Genomic DNA, 25505 nt, shown 5'->3' on the forward strand with positions numbered 1-25505 from the left:
TATATAAAGTATTATAATTTGTTTACCTATTTTTCTGCGGTAATATGTCTATAATATTTATCTCATGAAATATCGTGTTTCCCAAGTACCTCTAGCATGGGATTGTTTACATATATAGATTTTAAGTGAACTATTAAAAGCTACATTTTATTGAGTATTTTTTGTAAGCCTTGCTTATTATTACCCTTACAATTTTGTGAGCATGAAGTTAGTCACAAAGTCAAGAAATACTTTAATGGTGTAAGTTAAAATTCTTTCATTTTGGTAAAAAAAAAATTTCTAATGTATGACCAGCTGTATCTGATATCAGTTATCTACACGTTATAAAGTAACACTTTTAGTGTTTCCCTTACTTCGGGTCTTGGGGGACACTCGCTTGGCACGGGAATAACGCATACAGGCTCGGTTTTCTTACAAAACACAGTCTCTTAGGTTTATTTCACATCCACATAAACAACATCTTCAGGAACTTGACAACAGCATGAACACCGTCTTTACATATTCAGCTTCATCACAGTACCTCACTGATCCCGATCAGCATAACACGCGGTTTTCAGACCGTTACCCGTTGGCAACCTACACGAGTTTCTGGACACCTCTTGGCCTCAGAGGTGCCCCAGACACAATGTCTCTCTCTTTCTTTCACTCTTACCCCGGTCAGTACAACACGGATCTCCATTCGTTACCTGTCATCGCTGCACAGGTTCTCGGATACCTCTCTTCCTTAGAGGCATCCTTGTGCAGCGCCCCAGAGTCCTGGTCGTTGCAGTAATGTTGTTCTTCCACCAGGGGGAGTGATGTTACGTCTGAGGGCAATGAAGGAGATCTTCTGTCCAGGTATCACAACCACAAAACACACTTCACACTCCAGTCCGCCAAGGGGAGCTAAGCTTCTATCTATTAGGGCACTCCTCACATAGGTAAAACTGGTGGGTTGGTTAGAAAGTTAGGGAGTCGAGAGACAGAAGCTGACTGGAGGGAGTAGGAGAAAGTCAGTGAGTCCCGACCGAGTTTGGCAGACGCTGGTTGGAGTGGGTTCCAGCCAGCTCCAGATTGCGGCCTGCGGAAGACAAGGGTAAACGGATCTGCGCCTGCATCCCATGCGGCAGCACCCCAAGAAAGAGATATCGAAAGGAATTGTGTTGCAGTGAGTGAGAAACAAAGTCATAGCAAAAGGAGAAGAACATCAGTGGGAGTCAAGCTAGAAGCAGGCTGACTCCTTCTGAAGCGCAGTGCCGGTAGCCAGAACACCGAGGGAGTAAGGATCTCTATGCCGTTACTTCAGAGACTGGCAGGACAGTTGATTCTACGCTGACTGCCCGACCATATACCCAGGAGGCACGGTGGCAACTTGTGGGGGCCGGGGCGTCTCTAGGGTCCCTATAAAAAGCCTCAGGCCACCAGTCATTCGGATTTGTCCTATCCGTCAGGGGGACAGAGAGGAAGAGACTTAACATCTACAATAGTTGTGAGGACCTTACCGAGTTGCTCAGCAGGGAGGTACTACAATGCTCAGCGCTAGAGGAGAGGAAGGCTATTGAATTCCACCTGGATAAGGGGAACTCTGGAATTGCCCTCAGACCGGCCGGACTCTGCCTACCCTGTGGTCCCTTCCCTGAACTGGGGATTCTGAAGCCTTCACTAAAGGTAAAGAGACTGCAACCTTGTGTCCTCATTATTCACTGCGCCTTACATCATCCACCATCTACCATCTACACCTCTCGGAAGCCCTGGGGACATACTTCACCTGTGGGAAGGTGTACCATCTGGCTGCCATAACATCACCCCAGCGGACCCCTAAGCAGCGTCGGTCACCCTGACTGAATTCCACAGGTGGCGTCACGAACATTATCCCTTTAAAGACCTTTCCCCCCATTTATTCAATGGACCTCCCGAGGGCCACAGACCGGGTCAGCCACCGTGACATCCCCAACGAGAACCGAAAGGCCCGGTACCGAGTGTCCCCTAGCCCAAAGGGGGGTGGCTACACTTCCAACATTTTCACTCTGACCCCGGTCAGTACAAGACGGATCTCCATCCATTACCTGTCGTCGCTGCGCAGGTTCTCGGATACCTCTCTTCACTGGAGGCATCCTTCAGACATTCTCACTCTGACCCCGATCAGTACAACACGGATCTCCATCCGTTACACAGCCTGGTCTGTGCGAGGTCCAGAGCCCCCGCCATGTGCTCTTCAGGGAGACAACACTCCCTACACATGGGCTCTCCAGAACCTTCCAGCACAGACCATTCAGGTCCACACTCAGAGCCCATGTGACCAGACCTCAGTCACATTATATGGTTGTAACCACTCCCCTAGATGGGAGTGTGTGGCTAGTTTGATCCTCCCATCTCTCAGAACTAGCCTTGCCAGCCTCCCTAGTTAAACAATACACTTCACTTGTAGGAGTACAGGTGCCAGAACATCCTTACTTCAGGCTGACAATGCAGAGTGTCCCCCTCTGTGACACACACATCGGCCACTCACAATAATGCCGGACTTTGACTCATCACCACACTGATATCTGTGATTACCATGCATTCCTATGGCCACCATACACCTCCATGCGCACTCTGGGAAGCCCATACAGCGTACCCTACCTGTAACAGAGGTCACTACACTACACACTGTAGAACTATAAGGAGACTTCTCATGAATAAGATCTACCAGTTGGACTCTGAAATTAAAATGGCCACAAAAACCGACCTGATTTGCCTATGAACAAAACACACAGACCAGTGTAAACATTAAATTAATTTGAGCATGTGAACCTTCAAGATGACCTAGTAAAGATGTGGTGAACCTTCAAGATGTGGTTTTATTTCCAATATCACCTAGTAAAGATGTGGTGAACCTTCAAGATGTGGTTTTATTTCCGAGATGAACTAGTAAACGTGATGCCGCCACCACCATCAGGGTCTCATATATTTATTTTCTAGTTACTTTTTAAGACATTGAGGATGGTAAAGGACCTTATCCCATGTATTATACCTTCTGTCATGTGTCTATCATGTATCAGTAGTTTGTTTAGATGTCAAATACATTTAGTACATACTTCCTTTGCAGTTACTGTAAATTTACAACTGTTACCTTTTGTAGGACACAGTGGTGGCCCTTCAGGCTCTGGCCAAGTATTCAGAGATTACATTTTCTAACAAAGGAGATGTGACTGTCGCAGTTAGTTCCAAGTCTGGATTCCTTGAGCAGTTCAAAGTGGACAAAAATAACCGACTCCTACTCCAAAGAGCCTCACTATCTAAAATCCCTGAAGACTACACTACTACAATAACAGGAAACGGTTGTGTTTTTGTACAGGTGAGGAGAAAAATATCTAACATTCTGATCTATTTACTCAACCAATTGGGAGAGTCTACATGTCAGTGGCTGCTATTGGACAAGTCAACTTGGGGTATCCTCGTGGGGTACTCTTCTTAATAATCTAGGTTTTGTGCCCCTATGAACCTGAGTATCTAATGTCAGTCTTAAGAGGCTATACATAAAGGTGGTCATGCGCCAGAAATAAGGCATAAACACTGTAATAAGTCACAATATTTTTGTGAAACTCGAAAGTTCCGCAAAAATATTGTGACTTTTTTTGTGCTTACATGCTAGTCCCAGCCAGCAACGCTGATATGGGAGAAACATGGGTGGGACGGTGTATGGTCACGACGCCAGTCAAATTCATCATGTGTCACCCCATTAATAGTGACGTAACTTACTCCAAAAATGTACGCCAGTCCCTGTGCGGCGTACACTGTGCGGCGGTGGCGTACACTGTTTAAAAGACACACCTGATTCACTAAGCGATGCATGATGCTTAGTGAATCAGGGGACTGCACTTCATTAAGACTGGCAAGAGCTATGCCGCTCCCAATGAATTGCCCCCTTAAAATATTAAACTTTGAGTAAAGCTTGAGAAGTGCCAGCTTATTTTCTAGTGTGAGGAAGTGTAGTGATGACTAGGGAGTCAGTAAAAGTATTTTCTTGATTTTGTTTAGGATACTCTCCTGATTCATTAAGAGGTGTAATGCACGCCTCTTAATGCATCAGGAGGGTCTGAAAATCGACGTGCGCCTCCATGTGGGCTTTGCCACTAATCTTGCTCTAGTCAGTGATATGGATTATGATTTGTGGGTTAAGGAACTCCACCTCTCATCAACATGCATCCATCTCACCCCAGCTCTGCCAACTTTGTCAGAGGTGCGCAAAAATGGCCTTAGACCACCAATTGTTACAAGATTTGAGTGCAGCCTTGCATTACGTAAACATGTTTTGGCTTAAGTGTGTGAAATGCTGCTTGATGGGATTGAGATCTGATGTTTGACTCGGGCATTGCATAATATTCCACTTCTTTGCCTCAAAAAACTCCTGGGTTACCTCTGCAGTATTCTTTGGATCATTGTCCATCTGTTCTGTGATGCCTCGTCCAATTAACCTTGTTGCATTTGGTTAAATCTGAGCAAAAAGTATTGCCAGGTACACTTCAGAATTCATTCAGCTGCTTCTGTCTTCAGTTACATCATCAATAGCACTAAAGACCAGTACAATTGGAAGCCATGGATGCCCATGCCATTACACTGGCTCCACATGTTTTTCAAAGAACATGATGGGCTTTGGATCAGGAGCTGTTCAAAGCCTTCTCCATACATTCTTGTTTCCATCATTCTGGTATAGTTTGACCTGAGTTTCATCTGTCCAAAGAATGCTTTCGAGAACTGAGCTGGCTTCTTTAGATGTTTTTTGGCAAAATTTAATCCAGCCTTTCTATTTTTAAAGAAGTTGTCTACCACTAGGACAACCCTTTCTCAATCTGTAATCTGTAAGTTTGCCCTCGTTAATTAAAAAACACATATACTGACCTCCATCATTACTCACGTTCCTGAGCTCACATGAGGTTGTTATGTCATGTGAGCCCTGCACTCAATCGGCACTGGCGTCACTGTCCCTTCCTTTCGAAGTGTAAATAATCAACAGGAAGTGAGAACTGCAGCTGGCAATTCCTCTTGGTTATGTATATGTCCAAAGGCGGGGACAGTGACACCAGCACTCATTGGTACAGCGCTCATGTGGCATAACAACCTCACGTGCGCCCTGGAAACGCATGTACCAATATTTTAAAGGGGCAAACATTCAGGGTGAGAAGGGCAACCCCTTTAATCCTAACTAGTGGTTTGTAACTTATGGTGAACCCTATGTATTTGCTCTCATGAAGTCTTCTCTTTTTGGTAGACTTAGATACTGAAACAACTACTCTTAGAGTGTGTTCTCCACTTGAAGGGGTTTTCCTTTTCCATGGAAAGGATTCTGTTATCATCCACCACTGTTGTCTTCTTTGGACTTTCGGACATTTATAAGTTTCCAAGCACACCAATGCACTCCTTTTTTTCAATAGAATATACCAAACTGCTGTTTTGACCACTCCTAACATTTCTGCCTTCTTTCTGATGGATTTGTTATTTTTTTCAGCCGAATGATGGTTTGTTTCACTTCCATTGAGAGCTTCTTTGACTGCATGTTGCAAATGCTTCACCTGGAATCAGCTCTAGACCTTTTCTTGATTGATGATAGATTAATGACAGAAAAGCTCATGCAGCCAATTTAAGAGCTTTTGAGATAGTTGTCCAATTACCTTTGGTCCTCTGAAAAAGAGGGAGCTACATATTAAAGAGCTGTGATTTCTATACCCTTACTCCAATTAGGATGTGAGTTCCCTCAAATTAAAGCTTAGAGTTTGCACTTCATTCCAATATTGATTATATAACTGTATCTTAAATACATTTTGGCAAACAGCTAAAATACCAAAACGTGTGTCACTGTCCAAATATTTTTGAACCTAACTGTACCTATTAGGTGTAAACAATGTTGCTTCTTCTATCAGCCTACCATGATCTAACAGGTCACAAATAAATCCTTCAATGTTTTCTTGATTGCAGTATAAGGTACCATATTGTGCTTTTTTATGTTATATGGTCTAAAAATGTTATTCTATTTTTTATGATAATTCACAGGCTGTTTTGAGATACAATGTTCCTCCTCCAAAAGGTCCAGCTACTTTTTCATTAAATGTAAAATCATCTTCAACAAAAGAATGTGTTGGGGATCCAATGACAAAATTTCAAATCCTAATCACTGCCGCGTAAGTTTTTTCTTTTTTTACACCATATACAGAAATGTTTAAGGTTGTGTCCAAATGGTGTTTTTTTAGGTTGTTGTTTCATTTCTTGAAGAGATTTTGAGGAGTTCTTGAAGCATTTAAAAAGAGTTTTCCTGTAGTGTATTGTTTTCAGCTTTTTGCTTGGATAGCAAGTAGCAACTAGATTGGAGCAAATTTCATCATAAGCCACTTCAAAAAAGTGTATTGAAATTTTTTTCTCCAGTCAGGTGTTTTTCAAATCCTGAAGAGGAAAAGCCTTCAGGTCATGTGCACACGTTGAGTTTTCGTTGATTTTTTACCTTAGTATAGTATAATAAAAATACATACACCAATTCTGCATTCTTTACCCACTCATGGTTTTAGCTTACAAATATTGAGGTAAAAAAAACTCACCAAATACTTAACGTGTGCTTGTGGCCTCAAAAGACTCAACGTAAGAACCTAACATGGAGTGTGAAAAAAAAATTACTGAGCCTTAGGTGTTTCTGATTGGGGAAGTTCAGATAGAATACATTAAATGAGTATTTATTATTAGAAAGTACCCAAAAATCTAAAATAAATCTGTTTTCATGTTTTTGAAGACTTTTTCTTAATAAAATACTTATTTACACTACATCCTGCAGAATCCACTTCCCCAACTAGAAGCACCCAATGTGCAACATTTTTTCCATACTTTTTGTTAATTTTTTTTGTGGCTACCCCAACATCACAAACACTGGTCAGGGCGTTTTCAGTGGAGTGGTGGAGACAGAAGCCAGATAGTAGGTTGTCAATGAGTGAGTTAGATGAGAGATGGGAGGAAAGTTCAGCATGACAATGCTGTTCGAGGACTTTGTAGGCAAACAGGGGCAGCAAATGGGGCTATAGCTGGATGTAGAGGTCGGGTCGAGGGATGTCTTCTTTAGAATAGTTGTGATCTTGACATGTTTGAAAGCAGAAAGGAATGTATCAGACGTTAGTGATAGGTTGAAAAGATGGATTAGAGTTGAGATACGCATGGTGTGGTGATGAGGTTGGGTAGGAAGTGGGATGGGATGGAACACAAGTGGCGAGTTGCGATTTGGACAGGAGATGACTCAGCTCTCCTGTACTGATGGTGGGAAGGAAGGTTATGGGGGAGGAGCAGTGGTCTTTTATACATGCTAGTTATGATAGATGAACAGTAAAAGCTTGCTTTGTTTGGTCGACCTTATTTTTTAAATGTGCAGCAAAGTCTTCTACAGAGATGACAGACGTCAGATGGGCAGTGGAGGGTGGAGAAGGAAGTTAAAAGTGTTGAATAACTGTTTGGGGTTGTGAGATAAAGAAGATGCAAGGGTTGTGAAATAGACCTGTTTAGCAAAGGTGAGGGCTAATTTGAATGTGAAAGTCTCTGTTTTGATTGCAGTCAATTCTTCCAGAGAGTATGTATTCTTCCAAAGCTGTTCCACATCCATGGACATTTGTAGAAGCTTTTTAGTAAGGTCATTAGGCAAGGGTTGCCTATTGATTCCTGACACTCTACCATGCACCAGAGGGGTGACTGAGTCAATAGCTGATGCCAGTGTGGTGTTATAGAAAATGGTGGCACTGTCAGTATCGTGAAGATAAGGGGGATAGCTGCAGAATAGAGCCGGGAATGTGTGAATGTCTAGGTTTGCGAGGTTTTGGCGGTGGAGTAGTAGTTTCTGAAATTGGGGGGCTGGTGAAGAGACAGGGGTGAGAAAATGAGTAGATGGTGGTCAGATAGGGGCAGAGCTGAGGCTGTGAGATTAGATAGGGAGCAGAGGTGGGTGAAGATATGCTTTAATGTATGTCCGTCCATGTGGGTGGCTGCACAGAACCACTGCATAAGACCAAAGGATGAAGCAAGGGATAGGAGCTTGGAGGCTGCAGGTTGGTGGGTGTCAGTGGGGATGTTGAAGTCACCCATGATCATGGTGGGAATGTTAGCAGAGAGGAAGTAGAGAAACCAGATGGAGAAGTGACCAATAAAGGCAGTGACCGAGCCCGGAGGTCAGTACATGATGGCTACTTGGAGGTGCAAGAGAGAGTAGATACAGACAGAATGCACTGCAAAAGAAGGATGAAGGAGAGCAGATGTGGAGTGAAGTTTCAGTTGTTGGAGAGTTAGAAAGAAGAAGACTCACTCCTCCATCATATCTATTGCCATGCCGAGGAGTGTGGGTGAAATGAAGGACACCATAACACGCAACTGGTAAGGCTGTGTCAGAGAGTGTTAACCATGTTGCAGTGAGACACAGGAAGGTTAGGTTATGAGAAGTAAAATGTCGTGAATGATGTCTAGTCTAGAATGGTGTTGTGAATTCCGCTCTAGTGCTCCCTCCGGTGCTTGTAAGTGGCACTTTTGTGAGTTCTGCTCTTGGGCTCCCTCTTGTGGTTTCTAGTGGTATGGCTGCTCCTTGGAGTTAGCTGTCTTCAGCTGTTTTCACTGATTGTCTTTTCTGTTCAACTATTTATGCCTGGCTCTGTCCTTCAGCCAGTGCCACTTGTAAATGGTTCCTGGTTGGATTCACATCTCTTTGGAGTTCCCTGTTATCCTGACCAGTTCAGCAAAGCTAAGTTTTTGCTTGCTCTTTTCTGTTCACAGTTTGTGGACTTATCCGTTCTGTGCTTCTATGTTTGTCCAGCTTATCAGTATGAATTAATTCTGTCTTGCTGGAAGCTCTGGGAAGCAGATTTACCCTCCACACCTTTAGTCAGGTGTGGAGGTTTTTAGTAAACTCTGCATGGATTTTTTGTTGTGTTTTATTGACCGCACAGTATTCCATCCTGTCCTATCTATCAAGTTACACTGGCCTCCTGTGCTCATCCTGGTTTCATTCTGTGTATGTCTTTTCCTTCTCCACTCACAGTCATTATTTGTGGGGGGCTAATCTATCCTTTGGGAACTTTCTCTGAGGCAAGATAGTTTTCCTGCTTCTATCTTTAGGGGTAGTTAGCTCTTAGGCGGTGACGAGGTGCCTAGGGAGAGTTAGGAGCACCCCACGGCTACTTCTAGTGTTGTGTTGAGCTTAGGGACTGCGGTCAGTACAGTTACCACTTCCTTCAGAGCTCGTTCCATGCTGCTCCTAAACCACCGCATCATAACAGAATGGGTTTGATGCAGAGATTGTGGTTCTTTCTACTAAGTGGGGAATGAAAGGAGGGATAATTAATGGGGGGTATCAGTGCTGGCAACGGATTAATCTCTGTACTGTCCAGTTGTTCAACAGTGTATGTTTATTTATTCATGAACAAAGATAACAGCTTACAACTGGTATTTCTTATAGCTTAGGAAGGATCTTAGCATGTTGTTTTTCAGTTTGCAAAGTGAAAGTAAAACTGTGCTTCAGCTACACAATAGTCAACAGAAACTTCCTGGTTGTTGTTTTTTTAACAGTGCTTTACTGGCAATATAACACTAGTGCAGGAAAGAGAAAATCATGCACTATTAAACATTAGTTAAAAGCAGTAGTTGCAATACATGCAATAATAAGCATTATTCCAACAATCAACTGTGGAAGTCCAGGATTGGGGGATATATGCCAGCAGTGTGGAAAAGTAGAGGGAGGGACAGGAGGTGAGAAAACGAGGGTAGCTGGCTTGTTATGTGCTTTAGTAGAAACGATGTGAGGTTAAGAAATAGATCTGTAGATGAGGTTAGGTGAGGAGGTAAGAGGGAAGGTGAGATAAACATTTCTTTGGAGAGTCTTGGGTCTGGGGATGGTGAAATTGAGTAAGAATTGGTAGAAGCCTATGGCTATAATTTCATATTAAAGTTATTGCATTAGGAGGCTCCGTGTTTCTCTTTCTAGCCCCTTTTGAATTTGTGAACAGCAGAGTGGTTTTATAATAGAAATGAATTGGAATTTTTTTTTGTGATTTTTCAGACATTTTTTGAACAAGATCCACTCCATTAAAAAACTCCTTAAACTCTATGCCCACATACCCTAAGAGTAACCAATAATCTAAAATAAATATAAAATAAAACAACACCAAGCTGAAAAACTTTTACTCTCCAAGCTGTCAATTTTCTACCTATGTTGACAAAGATGTAAGGTACAATATATGTCATGCCTGGATTTTTATTCTTACAGTTATACAGGTAACCGGGAGAAATCTAACATGGCCGTCATTGAAGTTAAGATGTTGTCTGGCTATATTCCAGTAAAACACACAATAAAGAATGTAAGTTACAGGAATAAGCATCTTTATATAAAGGAGAAAATGGTTGCACTGTAGCACTGAGTGAGACGGGAAGTTTTTTTCTTTTAATCTTTTCTTGGTCCAAAATTCCTTAAAAAGTTTGACTGTTACGCTACTTTCACACATCCTTTTTTCGCCATCAGGCGCAATCTGGCGAATTGTGAAAAAAACAGATCTGGCGAATGATGCCGCCGGATCCGTTTTATTCCCATAGACTTGTATTAGTGCCAGATTGCGCCTGATGGCCTTCCATTTCGTTCGTTTGCCGGTCCGGTGGCCGGAGAAAACGTCTAGAGGAACTTTTTTTGTTCCGGCGAAAAACCGAACGGCACCGGAAGCGGCGCCGTCCGGCTTTTCTGACAATGGGCGCCGGATGACGATATCCTGCACCGAAGTCCGGCCTCCAAACTGCGCATGCCCTGTTCTCTCTCTCTTTTTACTATTGATGCTGACTATGCAGCATCAATAGTAAAAAAATATAATGTAAAAAATAATAAACAAAAATAAAAAATTGTGATATTCTCACTTTCCGGTGTCCCCGACAGCCTTCCCGCTCCTTGTGATGCTCCCAATGCTTCCGTTCCCAATAATGCATCGCGGCAATGACCGCAGATGACATGGCGGTCTCACGAGACCGCTACGTCATCACAGGTCATTTTTGCAAGGCATTACTGGGAACGGGAGCACAGCGATGAGGGGGAAGGCTGTCGGGGCCACCGGAAGGTGAGAATATCACGATTTTTTATTTTTGTTTATTATTTTTTACATTAGATTTTTTATCCCGGATCCAGAGAAAAAAAGCTGATCCGGCGCATCAGTTTTTACACTAATTCAGCAATTAGATAGGTTCAGAAAGTAAGACATTATTATTTTAATATTTTAGGAATCATAAAACACAACAAAAAGGTTACCATAAGGGCTCGTTCACATATCCGTATTTTCGATCCAAGTTCTGTCCATGAAAATAACAGACATCACTTGGATTAATGTTATTCAATGGGCCAGTGAAGATGAGCAATTCATTTCACTGACCTTATCTGCGTGTGAATGAAATTTGCAGCATGCACTAGTTTCTTCCATAAAATCGTAATCGTATGCGTTATCGAGCAACAGTGTACCATCCAGTTTTTACAGATACATTGCAGTATTGTAACATAGGAAACTGTAAATGGTCTTGGAAAGTATTAATAGCTGCTGCTGTAAAAAAAACCATGGATGACAAGTGTGAAAAAAATCATGCAAGTTTTCTGGATGAAACTCTGAATTTTTATTATATGCTTGTGTGAATTTGGCCTTAAGAGACTGATTTTTATTTTTTGCCTTTCTTGTCCATGTACTGTGACTAATATTGCTGTTCCTGTCCATTTACTTGACCATAGGTCATATTCAGACTTACATGAAACACGGTGTGTGTATGAACAGTGATTTAGAGACTGGCATGGATCTCCCTATCTGAACTCATCAGCCTTGTATATGCCTATGAGTCTGATGTGTTCGAGACCAGAGAACTTTGGCCAGTGCATCCATCATACACGGACCTTGTGTCATGGACATCTGAATCTGACACTAACCTCATAAAATTTGTCGCTCTCTTACAATGGCAATCCAGCCTCTTTGATGAACATGGAGAAGTGTCACAAAGGTAGAAATAATGCTGAACCTCCATAAAAAATAATGAATATCAGTTTTATTTGAAATTTTTCCCTTGTAATCTCAGCTGTAACATCTGTTTCTCTTCACAGCTGGAGAAGAGCAAGTTAATACAGAGAAGTGAAATCCAGATGGACTTGGTAACTTTGTACCTGGACCAGGTCTGAATCAGTCATTGTTATAACTTTCATTTTTCTTCTAAGAACATCTGAGATCCTTCTATGATAGCTAGCCCCAAATAATAATCTTCAGAAATAGAGAGTCGAGAATCTCCCGAAATTCGGTTAGGGCAGATTCTCTTGATGCGGCCTGCAGAGTCAAATACATTTGACCCTATTTGAAAGTGAAATGAAAGATTTATTATGTTCTGATGTCTCTCGAAACTTCAAAGCATAACAATCAGATGGGAGAGAAAATGCCTTTAATACACTTTAGATCGCTTTGCTTGTTCCTATTTTGTAGTATATTTCCAATTAAAGTGGATATCTACGTCTATGATCATTCTCTTATTAGAATTATGGATCCATTAACGTTTTTTGGAAATATTATTTCACTCTAGATTGATCACAACCCAAAAACCCTCTCCTTCATGGTGGAGCAGAGCATTGTGGTGAAGGACCTAAAACCAGCTACAGCAAAAGTCTACGATTACTATGAGACCGGTAAACCTTTGTTTACTGTTAAACTATTACTATTGCTATACAAGTTCTTGCTTTTTTCTAGGCCAAATTGTGGGATGAATGATGATGAACTTGTTAATCTCTGTGTCTGTTTTCAAATTTAATCTATGACTATATTATTACAAATCATAAACGGGAGACTTCTCTACCTCCCAGTGTCTGAGTTTGTGGGGGTGGGGGTGGTATGCTCTTGAAAATTGACAATTTGGGGAGATATACATCACAGGAGACACTATGGGCCTATACATCACAGGAGACACCACGAGAGACACTGGGGCTGGAGCACATACATTAGAAGAGACACCGGACCATATACTTCACAGGAGATGCTGGGGTAGATACATCAAAGGAGACACTGGGGCATATACATCACAGGAGACATTGGTGCATATACATCAAAGGAGGGGCTGGGGCATATACAACACAGGAGACACTATGGGCCTATACATCACTGGAGACACCATGAGAGACACTGGGGCTGGGGCACATACATTAGAAGAGAGGCTGGCGCATATACTTCACAGGAGATGCTGGGGTAGATACATCACAGGAGACATTGGGGCATATACATCAAAGGAGGGGCTGGGGCATATACATCACAGGAGACACTATGGGCATATACATCACTGGAGACACCATGAGAGACACTGGGGCTGGGGCACATACATTAGAAGAGAGGCTGGCGCATATACTTCACAGGAGATGCTGGGGTAGATACATCACAGGAGACATTGGGGCATATACATCAAAGGAGGGGCTGGGGCATATACAACACAGGAGACACTATGGGCATATACATCACTGGAGACACCATGAGAGACACTGGGGCTGGGGCACATACATTAGAAGAGAGGCTGGCGCATATACTTCACAGGAGATGCTGGGGTAGATACATCACAGGAGACATTGGGGCATATACATCAAATGAGGGGCTGGGGCTTATACATCACAGGAGACATTGGGGCATATACAACACAGGAGGGGCTGGGGTAGATACATCAAAAGGAGACATTGGGGCATATGCAACACAGGAGGGGCTGGGGCATATACATCACAGGAGATGCTGGGGTAGATACATCAAAGGAGACACTGGCGCATATACATCACAGGAGACATTGGTGCATATACATCAAAGGAGGGGCTGGGGCATATACAACACAGGAGACATTGGGGCATATACATAAAAGGAGGGGCTGGGGCATATACAGCACAGAAGACATTGGGGCATATACATCAAAGGAGAGGCTGGGGCATATACATCACAGGAGACATTGGGGCATATACATCAAAGGAGGAGCTTGGGCATATACATCACAGGAGACATTGGGGCATATACATCAAAGGAGGGACTGGGGCATATACATCACAGGAGACATTGGGGCATATACATCAAAGGAGGGACTGGGGCATATACATCACAGGAGACATTGGGGCATATACATCAAAGGAGGGGCTGGGGCATATACATCACAGGAGACATTGGGGCATATACATCAAAGGAGGGACTGGGGCATATACATCACAGGAGACATTGGGGCATATACATCAAAGGAGGAGCTTGAGCATATACATCACAGGAGACATTGGGGCATATACATCAAAGGAGGGGCTGGGGCATATACATCACAGGAGACATTGGGGCATATACATCAAAGGAGGGGCTGGGGCATATACATCACAGGAGACATTGGGGCATATACATCAAAGGAGGGACTGGGGCATATACATCACAGGAGACATTGGGGCATATACATCAAAGGAGGGACTGGGGCATATACATCACAGGAGACATTGGGGCATATACATCAAAGGAGGGACTGGGGCATATACATCACAGGAGACATTGGAGCATATACATCAAAGGAGGGGCTGGGGCATATACATCACAGGAGACATTGGGGCATATACATCACAGGAGGGGCTGGGGCATATACATCACAGGAGACATTGGGGCATATACATCAAAGGAGGGACTGGGGCATATACATCACAGGAGACATTGGGGCATATACATCAAAGGAGGGACTGGGGCATATACATCACAGGAGACATTGGGGCATATACATCAAAGGAGGGGCTGGGACTGCTGTTGCTGTCGTTGATGTGACTGAAGCACAGATTACAAAATACGTCCTAATGCTGGCATGTGTCAGGTTGCAATCATGCATTGTATTATTGTGCTTGCAGTGTCAGCAGCAATTAAAGCTCTGTGATCCCCTGCCGGAGAACTGCTGTCCCCAACCCAAGCATTGCGACCCCTGGGATCCTGTCCATGGGCCGGAGGTTCCCCATTCCTGCTCTAAAGCATAGTGCCTATCTGCAGCACATGCTCTTTGCCTAGACAACCAGCCACTCTAAGATCTCAGTGTGGCCGGTAACCCTGGCAATAAACCATACACTAAAGAATTGCAATCCTCTTTACTATTAAAAATCCTTCCATTCTTGACCATGTATGGCCAATATGGCTCCCTTACTAACCATTCCAAACCCCCCAACCACCATTGCTAAAAGCAAACCCACATTCCAATAAAAAACGTAACTCCAATGTCTTTGGATAATTATGGCCACAGCGGCCAGTTTATTAACAAACAAACAAAAACATTTAAATAAACATTAGCATAATTTTTATGCAAATAATTTGAGGGGAGGTTCTTGGAGCCCACCGGGGAAAAAGTTCTGGCTTCAAATTATTTTGGCAAAAAACAAAAAACGTAAAACACCTCAATTTACCCCCAGCCGTAACACCAGCTCAGGGGCACCATAATTCCCGTTTTGGGAACAATTAAACCACCACCAGCTCCCAGGGTAAACACCCCGTCCAGAGCCTGTAACCAAAATGCCAGAACACCAAACCCGTTTAACTGTCCGGAATTTCCATCAAATTCCTTCGCCTCTGAATCCGCATAAACTCCAAGAACCCCACCCCCTCCACAAACTCGCCGCCCGGACACCTCAGGCCCGCGAGTGCCCCAAAGACACTAACGCTTTTTCAATTCCCTCCTGAATGGAAAAGGCCCATAAATCAATCCCCACCTCGTTCAAGTGCACCCCGTCGTCCCTCCAATATTCACCAACACCCGACTCCAAATCAAAGTGCCGAACACATATCCCACCATTTCTGGCTACAAACTTGGCAATTGCCCTATTCAACTTCACCCGCGCTCTGTTGATACCCTTGACTGATCGCGCACCCCTCCAATTTTTTCGAGGAACAATGTCCGACCATATAGTTAGAACACCGGGGAAGGCCGTCCACAAACGGAGAAAATCGGAACGAATGTCCCGTATCAACTCCCTCACTGGTTTGGAAACTAAATCGTTCCCTCCCAAATGAAAAACCACGATATCCGGTGCTCTATCCAGACGGACCGCACGAGAAAAACAAGGAATCGCCCTGCTCCACACCATACCTCGAAAACCCAGCCACCGAACTACCGCATCTTTCCGGCTGAGACCCAACTGCCTACCGTCCGGCCTGGCATCCGCCCGATGCGCCCCCCAATAGACAAACGAATGACCAAAAATCCAGACGAGATACGGCTCCCGACCTGCAATATACAATAACAGTAACCGTTAACATAATGCCACTTAACGTAAACAAACCAACCATTTTAGTGTCGGATATAGGACTGATAACGGCTTGAGCTCCAACGCCCAATACGCTTGATAACATCCGACCCCAAGCCCAGGCTGTCGGCCACTGACGCTGCCCCTATCCTGAAGGAATGCGAACCGAAATCGGACCGCGAAAAGCCCAAGACCCTCAAACTTTTATGCAGAATTGCTATAAATTGGAAACGGGACAAGAAGACCCCGTCCTGGTGGCACAACAATGGTCCCGTACGACCCGACCATAAAGACCAATACTCACGTAAACATTGTTCAGGGCACATCAATGACCCCGAAACTTTACCCAACACAACTCTTTTACCAACCCCTGTCTGATCCGTCTTTGAACGACGTATCCAAAAAACGATGCCCCCAGACCAGAAAGCCACATCTTGCGCCAATAAACCACCCGCTTGAACCCTGCTACGAGATACCAATTCACCTATCCGTAACGCCCCAAAAAATGCCAAGGAAAAAGCCAAACGAAACAACACCGCTTCAAAATGAGAGCAGCATATATCACCCAGAACACCACCCAAACGTTCAAGCACCTGAAACGAAATAGGCCTGCGCCCATCCACCCGTCTAACATCTCTCCTATAACCCTTCAGTGCCTGCCGCACCAAAAAATTTTTTGTCACATCTACTGAGCCCTCAAGCTTAAAACCGAAAGCTAACCCGGTCACCAACTTGTTTACTTTCGAAAACGACCAACCTGCATCCGCCGCCTTACCCACCAATGACAAAACAGCTAATGACTTGTCTTCGTCAGACACCAATTCCCCCCACTGCGCCAAAAAATTCTGCCAAACATTCCAGGAAGCTTCATAAGACGCCCAGGTCTGACTCATAACCGAGGCCCGAATCAAACGTCCCGCTCCTCCATAGGTATCTGCCACAAGTGCGAAGGGCATACTGCTCCTGCTGCGTCCGCTTCTGGTGCCAACTCCCGGAAACGCTCCCACTGTAAACGAGATAATGCATCCGCTAACGAATTCTGAACGCCAGGCACATGAACCGCAGAAATCCATGTATTGATCTTCAAACATCTTAAGACAAGTTCTCTCACTAATTTTATTATGGGTGGTGACGATGCCGATAACGAGTTGATCACGGACACGACACTCATGTTGTCACAATGGAATCTGATCCTGCGATTTTCAAACGCGTCCCCCCAAATGAATACCGCTACCACAATGGGAAACAACTCCAACAAGGCCAGATTCTTTGTAAAACCACTCGTGTGCCAGCAGTCCGGCCATGCTCCAACGCTCCATTGGCCTGCGCAATAGGCCCCATAACCCACACTTCCCGCTGCGTCCGTGTAGATCTCGCAATCAAAATTACTCACCAACTGCTGCTGCATCAGCGAGCGACCGTTATATTGCTCCAAGAAATTATGCCATACCAACAAGTCGTTTTTGTGCTCCTGCCCAAGTCGAATGAAATGATGCGGGGACCGCACCCCCGCCGTCGCCCTGGACAACCTTCGGCAAAATATGCGCCCCATGGGCATAATCCTACATGCAAAATTCAAACGACCAAGCAGAGACTGTAATTACTTCAATGTCACTTTCTTCAGCTTAGCCACGCGACTCACTTCCTGCTTCAGCGCCAACAATTTATCGTCCGGAAGCCTACATTCCATGTTTTCAGAGTCTATCAGAATTCCAAGAAAGCTCAACACCGTACAAGGGCCCTCAGTTTTTTCCCTAGCAAGGGGAACGCCGAAATGGTCCGCTACCCACTCCATAGCCGCCAAAATATTCCTGCACACATTCGAGTCAGGAGGACCTATGAACAAAAAGTCATCCAAATAATGAATGACGGATGGAACACCAGCCACTTCTCTAACCACCCATTCCAGAAACGTACTAAAAGATTCAAACAAGGAACACGAAATGGAACAACCCATCGGTAGACATCTGTCTACATAGTAACCGTCATTCCAACACATCCCCAACAACGGGATGCTATCCAGGTGAATCGGAAGCAAACGAAAAGCCGACTCCACATCCGTCTTTGCCAACAAGGCTCCTGGCCCGTAACAGCGGACCCAGTGCACCGCCATGTCAAACGACGTATAAACAACTGAACACAACTCCTGCGAAATGCCGTCATTCACAGACAACCCCTTTGGGTACGACAAATGGTGAATTAAACGGAATTTATTCGGCTCTTTTTTGGGAACCACCCCCAACGGTGAGATGATCAGCCCCTCTATCGGCAAACAAGTAAACGGACCAGCCATTCTCCCCAACTCCACCTCCTTCCTCAACTTATCATTCACCACACTTGCTTGAGCCATTGCTGACCTCAAATTCTTTTTTGAAAACGGAACAATGTGTTCCGGAGGAGGGATACGAAAACCCTCCGCAAAACCCCGTGTAATGACACCGGCCTTCTCCTGATCCGGATACCTACTTAGAAAGGGGGCCATCCTTTCCAGCCTCACTGGCGTCTCCCCCTTGACCGGCACCCACTGACGGCTTGCCTCTTGCTTTTTTGAAACATTTGGAAGCCCCATGCGAAACTCCGCTACAATGGGAACACACATGTTTAAATCTGCAGGTGTTCCCAAACTTACACTGGCCCTCATTGAATTGCCAACACGTTCCTGATTTTTCTTTAGCTCCCTGTCCCCCCTGACCACTACCGCTATGTCCCGCCTGTTGTCCAGAGGTACTTCCGCCCCCATGAAAGGACTGCCCGTATCTGCTAGGAGCCATCACTTTTAACCAGAGCCCGATGTCCTTTTGATCCCAGCGTATTTCAGGCCTTACCGCTTTCCTCTGCCTGAACTGTTCATCATAGCGTAACCAAGCCTGTCCGCCATAAGTACGATGCGCTTCACCTATCGCATCAAGATAACAAAATAAACCGGAACAATTCTCCGGGGCCTTTTCACCTATTACGCTCGCTAGTATAGCGAATGCTTGCAACCAATTAATGAACGTCTGTGGTATAAGTCGCCACCTCCTCTTCTCTTCTTCCTCTTTCTTACTATCGTCCTTTTTCCCCTTATCAAGATTAAACTTTTCTAATGGCAGCAAAGAAAAAATCTCCACATAATCATCGCGCCAAATCTTTTCTTTTACCTCCTTTTTCAAATGAGCCCCCAACGGCCCCTCAAAACAAACATATACCTCGCCTTTTGCTCTATCATCCAACTTTACCGTATCCCCTTTATTCTTCTCCGTTTGCACGGATACAGACACTCCAGACACTGATGGCGACTGTTCGCCCACTAACAGACTCCCCGAATCCAATGTAGACGAACCCGAAGCCCCGGCCCCAGGTAGCCAAGCCCTGGCCGGTGATACCCCCGCTTCCCTCACTGCCCCATTCTGTAAACTACTCAGCAATTGCGACACGCTCAGCAATACATCCCGCAGCGCAGGCTCTGACGCCCCGCTGCTCCCTCCAATGTCCGGCGCCCGCCCACCCGACGCCTGATCACCTCTAACCCCCTCACCATAAGCCCCTCTGGGCGACAAGTCAGAAATAGCATGGTACTCACCGAGCTGCGCAGGTGCTGTGTCCCTGCCAGCCGTGCGTCCCGCATCCCGCCGATCCTCCCCGGCATCAGGTTCTCCGTCCGACCACGATTCTTCGGCACCATCGTGCTGCTCCCGGCCCGCGCCCCTGGCCTCCACGTCACCAGGGGGGACCTGAGCGTCAGCTGCTCCACGTTCGACCGACCTTCTCCCGGACCTGGACCGTACTTGCTCCGCCGACCTCTGTTCCCTCTCAGGCTCCCGACCACTCCGCCTGCCAGACAGTGGGGTCCCACTGCCCGCCGCTCCTCCAGAACCGCGCTCGTTTCCTGGTGTCCTCAGCTCAGATGCCGCCTGCACCGCAGCATCCGCCGTCATCCGACCTCCTGCACGCCCTCTGCCTGGCCTTCCTCCTGCCGTCCATCTTCCGCCGCTCGCCGCACCTTCATTCGTACCCCCGGTACTCGCCGCCCCGGACGTCATGCGGCTGTGTTCCGGACTTGCCGCCGCTGCACTCCTGGTCCTCGGAGCTGTGGGCCGCGCTGCTGCCGTCCTCACTTCCGGCATCGCTCTTCCACGCTGCGCGCCTCTCCTGCTCCCCACACCAACCGGCCGGCAAGGAGGATTCCTGCCGGAGGGAGCACAGCGGGGGGACGCCGCACCGCTGCACCCAGCCTCCGGTGAGAGTCGCTGAGGAGGCCTCGTGCGCCGGCCTCTTCTGCTGCTGGGCTCCGGTGCTCCCGCTGCTCCAAGCAGCGCCGCTAGCTGCTCTTCCAGCCATCCACCTCTTCTGGATCTGGCTGCATCCCTCAAGCGCCCCACCAAGGTATCCACCGACTCCATGGCTGATCGCTCTTCAGGCCTTTTCAGGTAGGTGGAAAGGCTGTGTGGGTGGCTGCTCTCACTAAAATCCTGAACTGCCAGCTAAAAGTGTGCCCAGTTTCCCGCACTTTTACCTATATAGCCCCCACCTCCCTCTCATAACCCCTCCCACCCTACTATTGACCAATCAATGCGGCTATTTTTATTTAAAACTGGAGCCCATGACCAAGCACAGTCATGGGGGCCTCCATTTACTTCGCCTATTCCTGCCCCCTCCTAGAGATAAATTGCAAAGCTGTTTGATTTCACAAACACTCTGTTATTTTACCCATTTAAGAATTTAAGACATTTATAAAACTTACAAAATAGAACTTAATGCTGCTACTTTTGTCTCCCAGATGAATATGCCACTGTGGATTACAACCTTCCTTGCAGTTATGGTAAGCGAATTCACACTTTCCTTCAGAAATATTTACATTTATTCTGTAGAATCATTTTCAATTTGTGTGCATATTACACTTTGCATGTTTGAGCAATTTACCCAAAGTGTCATTCCGGGTCATCTCCATGTCTCATATGGTAACTAAGTCTTCGTGACAGATAGCCCTCATCCCCATGTTATTCTATGGGACTGTACACATGTCCGATTTCTGTTCCTGATACATAGCTGATCTATCTTATGAAAATAATCACAGCTTGTCCGAGTTTGAGCTGATAGTCAAGGCAAGTTAATGATTCCGTGGAAAACATTGGACTTCTCTCGGATGACATCTGACTGCAGTCCATTTCCTTGGACTGACAGAATGGAGAAGATGGAGACATTTTTTTCTCACTCTTCTCCTCATCTGAAAGACTCAGATCACACTATCTTCACACTCAGAATTTGATCAGAGTGTGATTTGCATAATTAGCCTGATTATCTAGGGATTCTCTAGGGATCCCTATGGAAAATATGACCCCCAATACAATAGACATAGGAACTCTGAACAAAGTGTGTGTTTCCTGAGGGGTACAGACAGGAGGAGACACCAGGTCATGTGATTACTGTGACCCAGGTAAGAATTTTAAAAGGCCCAGGAGAGCAGAGAAGGGGGTAGGTCGACAGCTGAACCTGTATCAGGACAGACATATGGGGCATCGAAGCTGGCTTATAGCCACAATCACCAGTGCTGGAGAAAGGAGTGAGGAAGAGTGACTGGAAGAGCTGAACCTGAACTGTGTGAGCAAAACCACAGCCATGTGAGCAGAACCAGAACCTTGCGAGCAGACCCATGTGAACAGAACCACGACTGTGGAATCCAACAAATGGGATTCAGATGAGCTGTGACCTGAGGTGTATAATACAGTACCCAGGAGATGGAGGCCATGCTTCAAGGGTTGTAGGCTGCCATTGTAACTCATCACTGTCTTCTGTTAGGGCCTGTGCTGTGATTATTATTGCAGACATAATGACTAAGCAACAAGAGTACTGACCACAAGGCAGATTGATGTATTATACACCAGGGTGTTAGAACAAGACATCAGTACTTACAGTAATCATTCATTTGTTTGCATAGAAAAATTGTATTGTTACAACAACCTCCTTATTCAGAATTGATATAGTCATATTGTAAAATATTTTACAGTATCCCAATCCTTTACTAAACCCAATCTCACCCAGCTCTATTGTCATTCCTAAAACCTGGACCCAAAATTGTGGACCCATTAAAAATATCACATGTCAGCACTAGCTTAAAAGATTCACCAGTGCTGTCACTAAAAAGCTGGTGCATAAAACAACATATAGCAATGCACAATCTGCCCTCGCGCATGCAATCAATGAACTAATAAAGAGGAAAAGTAAAATGCACTAATATGACCAGGATATGGAATGGATAAGATCAATTAAAATATAGTAAAATCCCAAATGGTTAGCAACTAGATTGTGTAGGACCACCTGCTTGTGTGTAGATCCACAATGGAGTGAAACCATAGGAATTCCCTTCTTGACAGAAACCAGGCAGCAGATGGAAAGATCAATGCAGGTACAAAGTATCAGTATGGGCAGTAAGTCCTCAGTTCAGAATCAATGCTGCGTTGTCCGTAGTGTTCACAGCGTTCCAGACAGTCACACTTGCTGAAGCACTAAATGGAAAAAGACTGCCACCGTGAACGTGCGCGATGTCACTAGCTACGGGCTTTTCCGTTGGCAAAAAAGTAAATAAATAATCTTTGGTTCAAGTTACAACTGCATCATCATCCACCAGAGATGTTTCCACCTCAACTCTCAGCCCTAATGAAGCAGCTGAATTGGATTTTATAGCCCATTCCCAGTTTTAGAACTGCAGGTAAGGGAACGGCCAATCCCACCCAGATCTATGGCCGTTCCTAAAATCCAGACCCAAAATTCCAGGCCCATTAAAAAACACATCTCGGCACTATGCATGCTTGAGCCTGCTTCTCCGTGTCATACATCACCAAGGCTTGGCACCTCGGTGACACATAACCCCCATCCAGGACTTGTCCAGCTGCCACCTTACAATATACACTATATAAATTAAAGATATTGTTAGTTTTTTATAGCCACCTAACCTATTGGATGCTCAGCAAAAGGGGGTTCAAACTTCCCAACCTCAAGAGGCTCCAAGAAAAAGGGAAAATATTCCAGACCTTCATAAGGCTTTGTCAAATATCCCAGGTGTCACAAAAACCCCTGCTTTCAAGAATTCTTTTTGTGCACGTCTGCATATGTTGTCTCAGCATCCAAACTTATATTCACAGTATAGGAAATTGGGGCATGAATTGAGTGTCTGCAAAACATGGTACGCCTCCAGGAAAGCAATTCATAAAAGTTTGCTAATATAGGTTTAATGATTCATTAATACATTATATTGTGCTACTAGTCTATATACTGTATAATCCGTATTCTGTTATTTCTTTGACTACAGATACATCTGGAAATTCAAGATAAGATGGGGCTGCTCCATATATTGTATCAGTACCTACAAGCAAAACTGGAAAAAAAACAGTCAGATAATAATATAATTGTAATAATAAAAAGAAGAAATTAAATCCTGTGTATCATATTTTGTAGAAATTTCATTTACTCTGACAGTTATTCAACTATCTAAAGGCTGTGTGCCCACAATGAGTTTTGATGCTGCGGAATTAAACTGTATCTAATAATTCTAGCAAAGTGGATGGGATTTATAGAAATTTCATGGCCTCCCTGATTTTTTTTTAACAGTGTATACTGACTTGCGGTGCGTGTTTCAAATCAGCAACGTCAATGTCTCTCGCTGGCACACTGAGTTTTATGTCTGTATTTTCACCATAGAACTGCATTAGATGCGGAAATTCCGCACATGACTATACCAATAAAGATTTGTTAATGCAACGTACTAGGAAGTATCAAATACAAAGGAGCTGTATTTAAAGTGAACCTGTCAGCAGGATTTTGCTCAGTAAACTACAGACACTGTCAGGTTGGTGCTGTTATACTGATTAAAATGATACCTTGGTTGATGAAATCCGTCTTGTGGTTGTTGTTTAATCTGTATTTGCAGTTTTAAGTTAAAGGGAAGGTGCCGCGTTTTAATATTGTAAAAAAAAAAAAAACCTCTTTAATTGCTTATTTTTATAAGTTATTTTCAAGTGCATAGTATTTATTGTTTTTTTTTTTATTCATTTTTTTTTTCTGCCACTGGGCGCCGCCATTTTCATTTGCAGGTCTGTAAGTGTAGCTGCACGACACTTACAGTCTTCACATACGGCTGCCCTGGACATAGACAGCTGCAGTCGGGAGGCGACCCCATAGCTAGCAATGCATTACACATAAGCTTCTCTCTGCTCTGATGTGGCCACGCCCCCTGGGCGGTCTCCACATCACAGCAGAGGCAGGAGATCGGCGCCATCTTGCTTCAGCCTACAGTGGAGTGTACCTGTGAGCTCCACTGTGACTGAGCTGCACTGTTGGAGGAGCAGCTCCATCTGTCTCCCCTCACACTCAGCGGCCGTTCACTGTCCTCTGCTGTCCTGTAATCTCTAGAATCGCTAGAGAGTCTGAAGTGCTGCCGTCTGATGTTCTCTTATCAGGAGCTGCAGAGAGGTAACAGAGGGGGATGGGGGAGGCTCTGTGCTGCTCGACCTCTCACTGCAGCTCCTCACAGGACATCAGACCCTGCATCTCTCACTATACTGTGCTGAGCCAAGTATCTAATCCTCTCCTGTGTGATAGTGTCTGCTGAGCCGTGTATCTAATCCTCTCCTGTGTGATACTGTCTGGTGAGCCGTGTATCTAATCCTATCCTGTGCTGACCTGTGTATCTAAGGCTATGTGCACACGTCCGGATTTTTAGCGTTTTTTTTGCGGAATTTCGCCATAAAAACGCTATAAATCCGCTAAAAAAACGCATACCGCAAAAAATCCGGACATGCTCTATCTTTTTGCGGATTTTTTGCAGATTTCCTATCAAAAAGGACATTCCGGAAAATAAAAAAAAAACGCAAAAAAACGCACAAATTCCGCGAGAAATCCGCGCGAAAAAAGCACGCGGATTTCTGGCAGAATTCTCAGGATTATGTCAGGAAAAAATCCTGACGTGTGCACATAGCCTAATCCTGTGAAATACTGACTGCTGAGCCGTGTATCTAATCCTCTCCTGTGTGATACTGTCTGCTGAGCCGTGCATCTAATCCTATACTGTGTGATATTATGCTGAGCCGTGTATCTAATCCTCTCCTGTGTGATACTGTCTGGTGAACCGTGTATCTAATCCTCTCTTGTGTGATACTGTCTGGTGAACCGTGTATCTAATCCACTTCTATGCACTCTTCTCCCCCCTGCATTTCTTTCCCCATTGCACACACAACTCAATGCGTGCGATAACAGGAGCTGCGGGCGTCATGCTGTATTATGGCATTAT

General features: G+C 44.9%; 1 protein-coding gene across 1 annotated transcript in view; it reads left to right on the forward strand.

Annotated features, from left to right (window-relative positions):
- LOC138667805 (alpha-2-macroglobulin-like) overlaps positions 1-24107 on the forward strand; it is a 130487-nt gene extending 106380 nt beyond the window's left edge. The window contains exons 30-36 of the mRNA XM_069755896.1: positions 3101-3316; positions 6010-6137; positions 10235-10325; positions 12086-12154; positions 12553-12655; positions 21000-21041; positions 23529-24107. Of these exons, the coding sequence (XP_069611997.1) occupies positions 3101-3316; positions 6010-6137; positions 10235-10325; positions 12086-12154; positions 12553-12655; positions 21000-21041; positions 23529-23551 (672 nt within the window). The 3' untranslated portion in view covers positions 23552-24107. The remainder of the gene's footprint in view (positions 1-3100; positions 3317-6009; positions 6138-10234; positions 10326-12085; positions 12155-12552; positions 12656-20999; positions 21042-23528) is intronic.
- Positions 24108-25505: the final 1398 nt, after the last annotated feature.

The sequence above is a fragment of the Ranitomeya imitator genome, chromosome 2 (genome assembly GCF_032444005.1).
Source record: "Ranitomeya imitator isolate aRanImi1 chromosome 2, aRanImi1.pri, whole genome shotgun sequence".
Taxonomy (NCBI): Eukaryota; Metazoa; Chordata; class Amphibia; order Anura; family Dendrobatidae; genus Ranitomeya; species Ranitomeya imitator.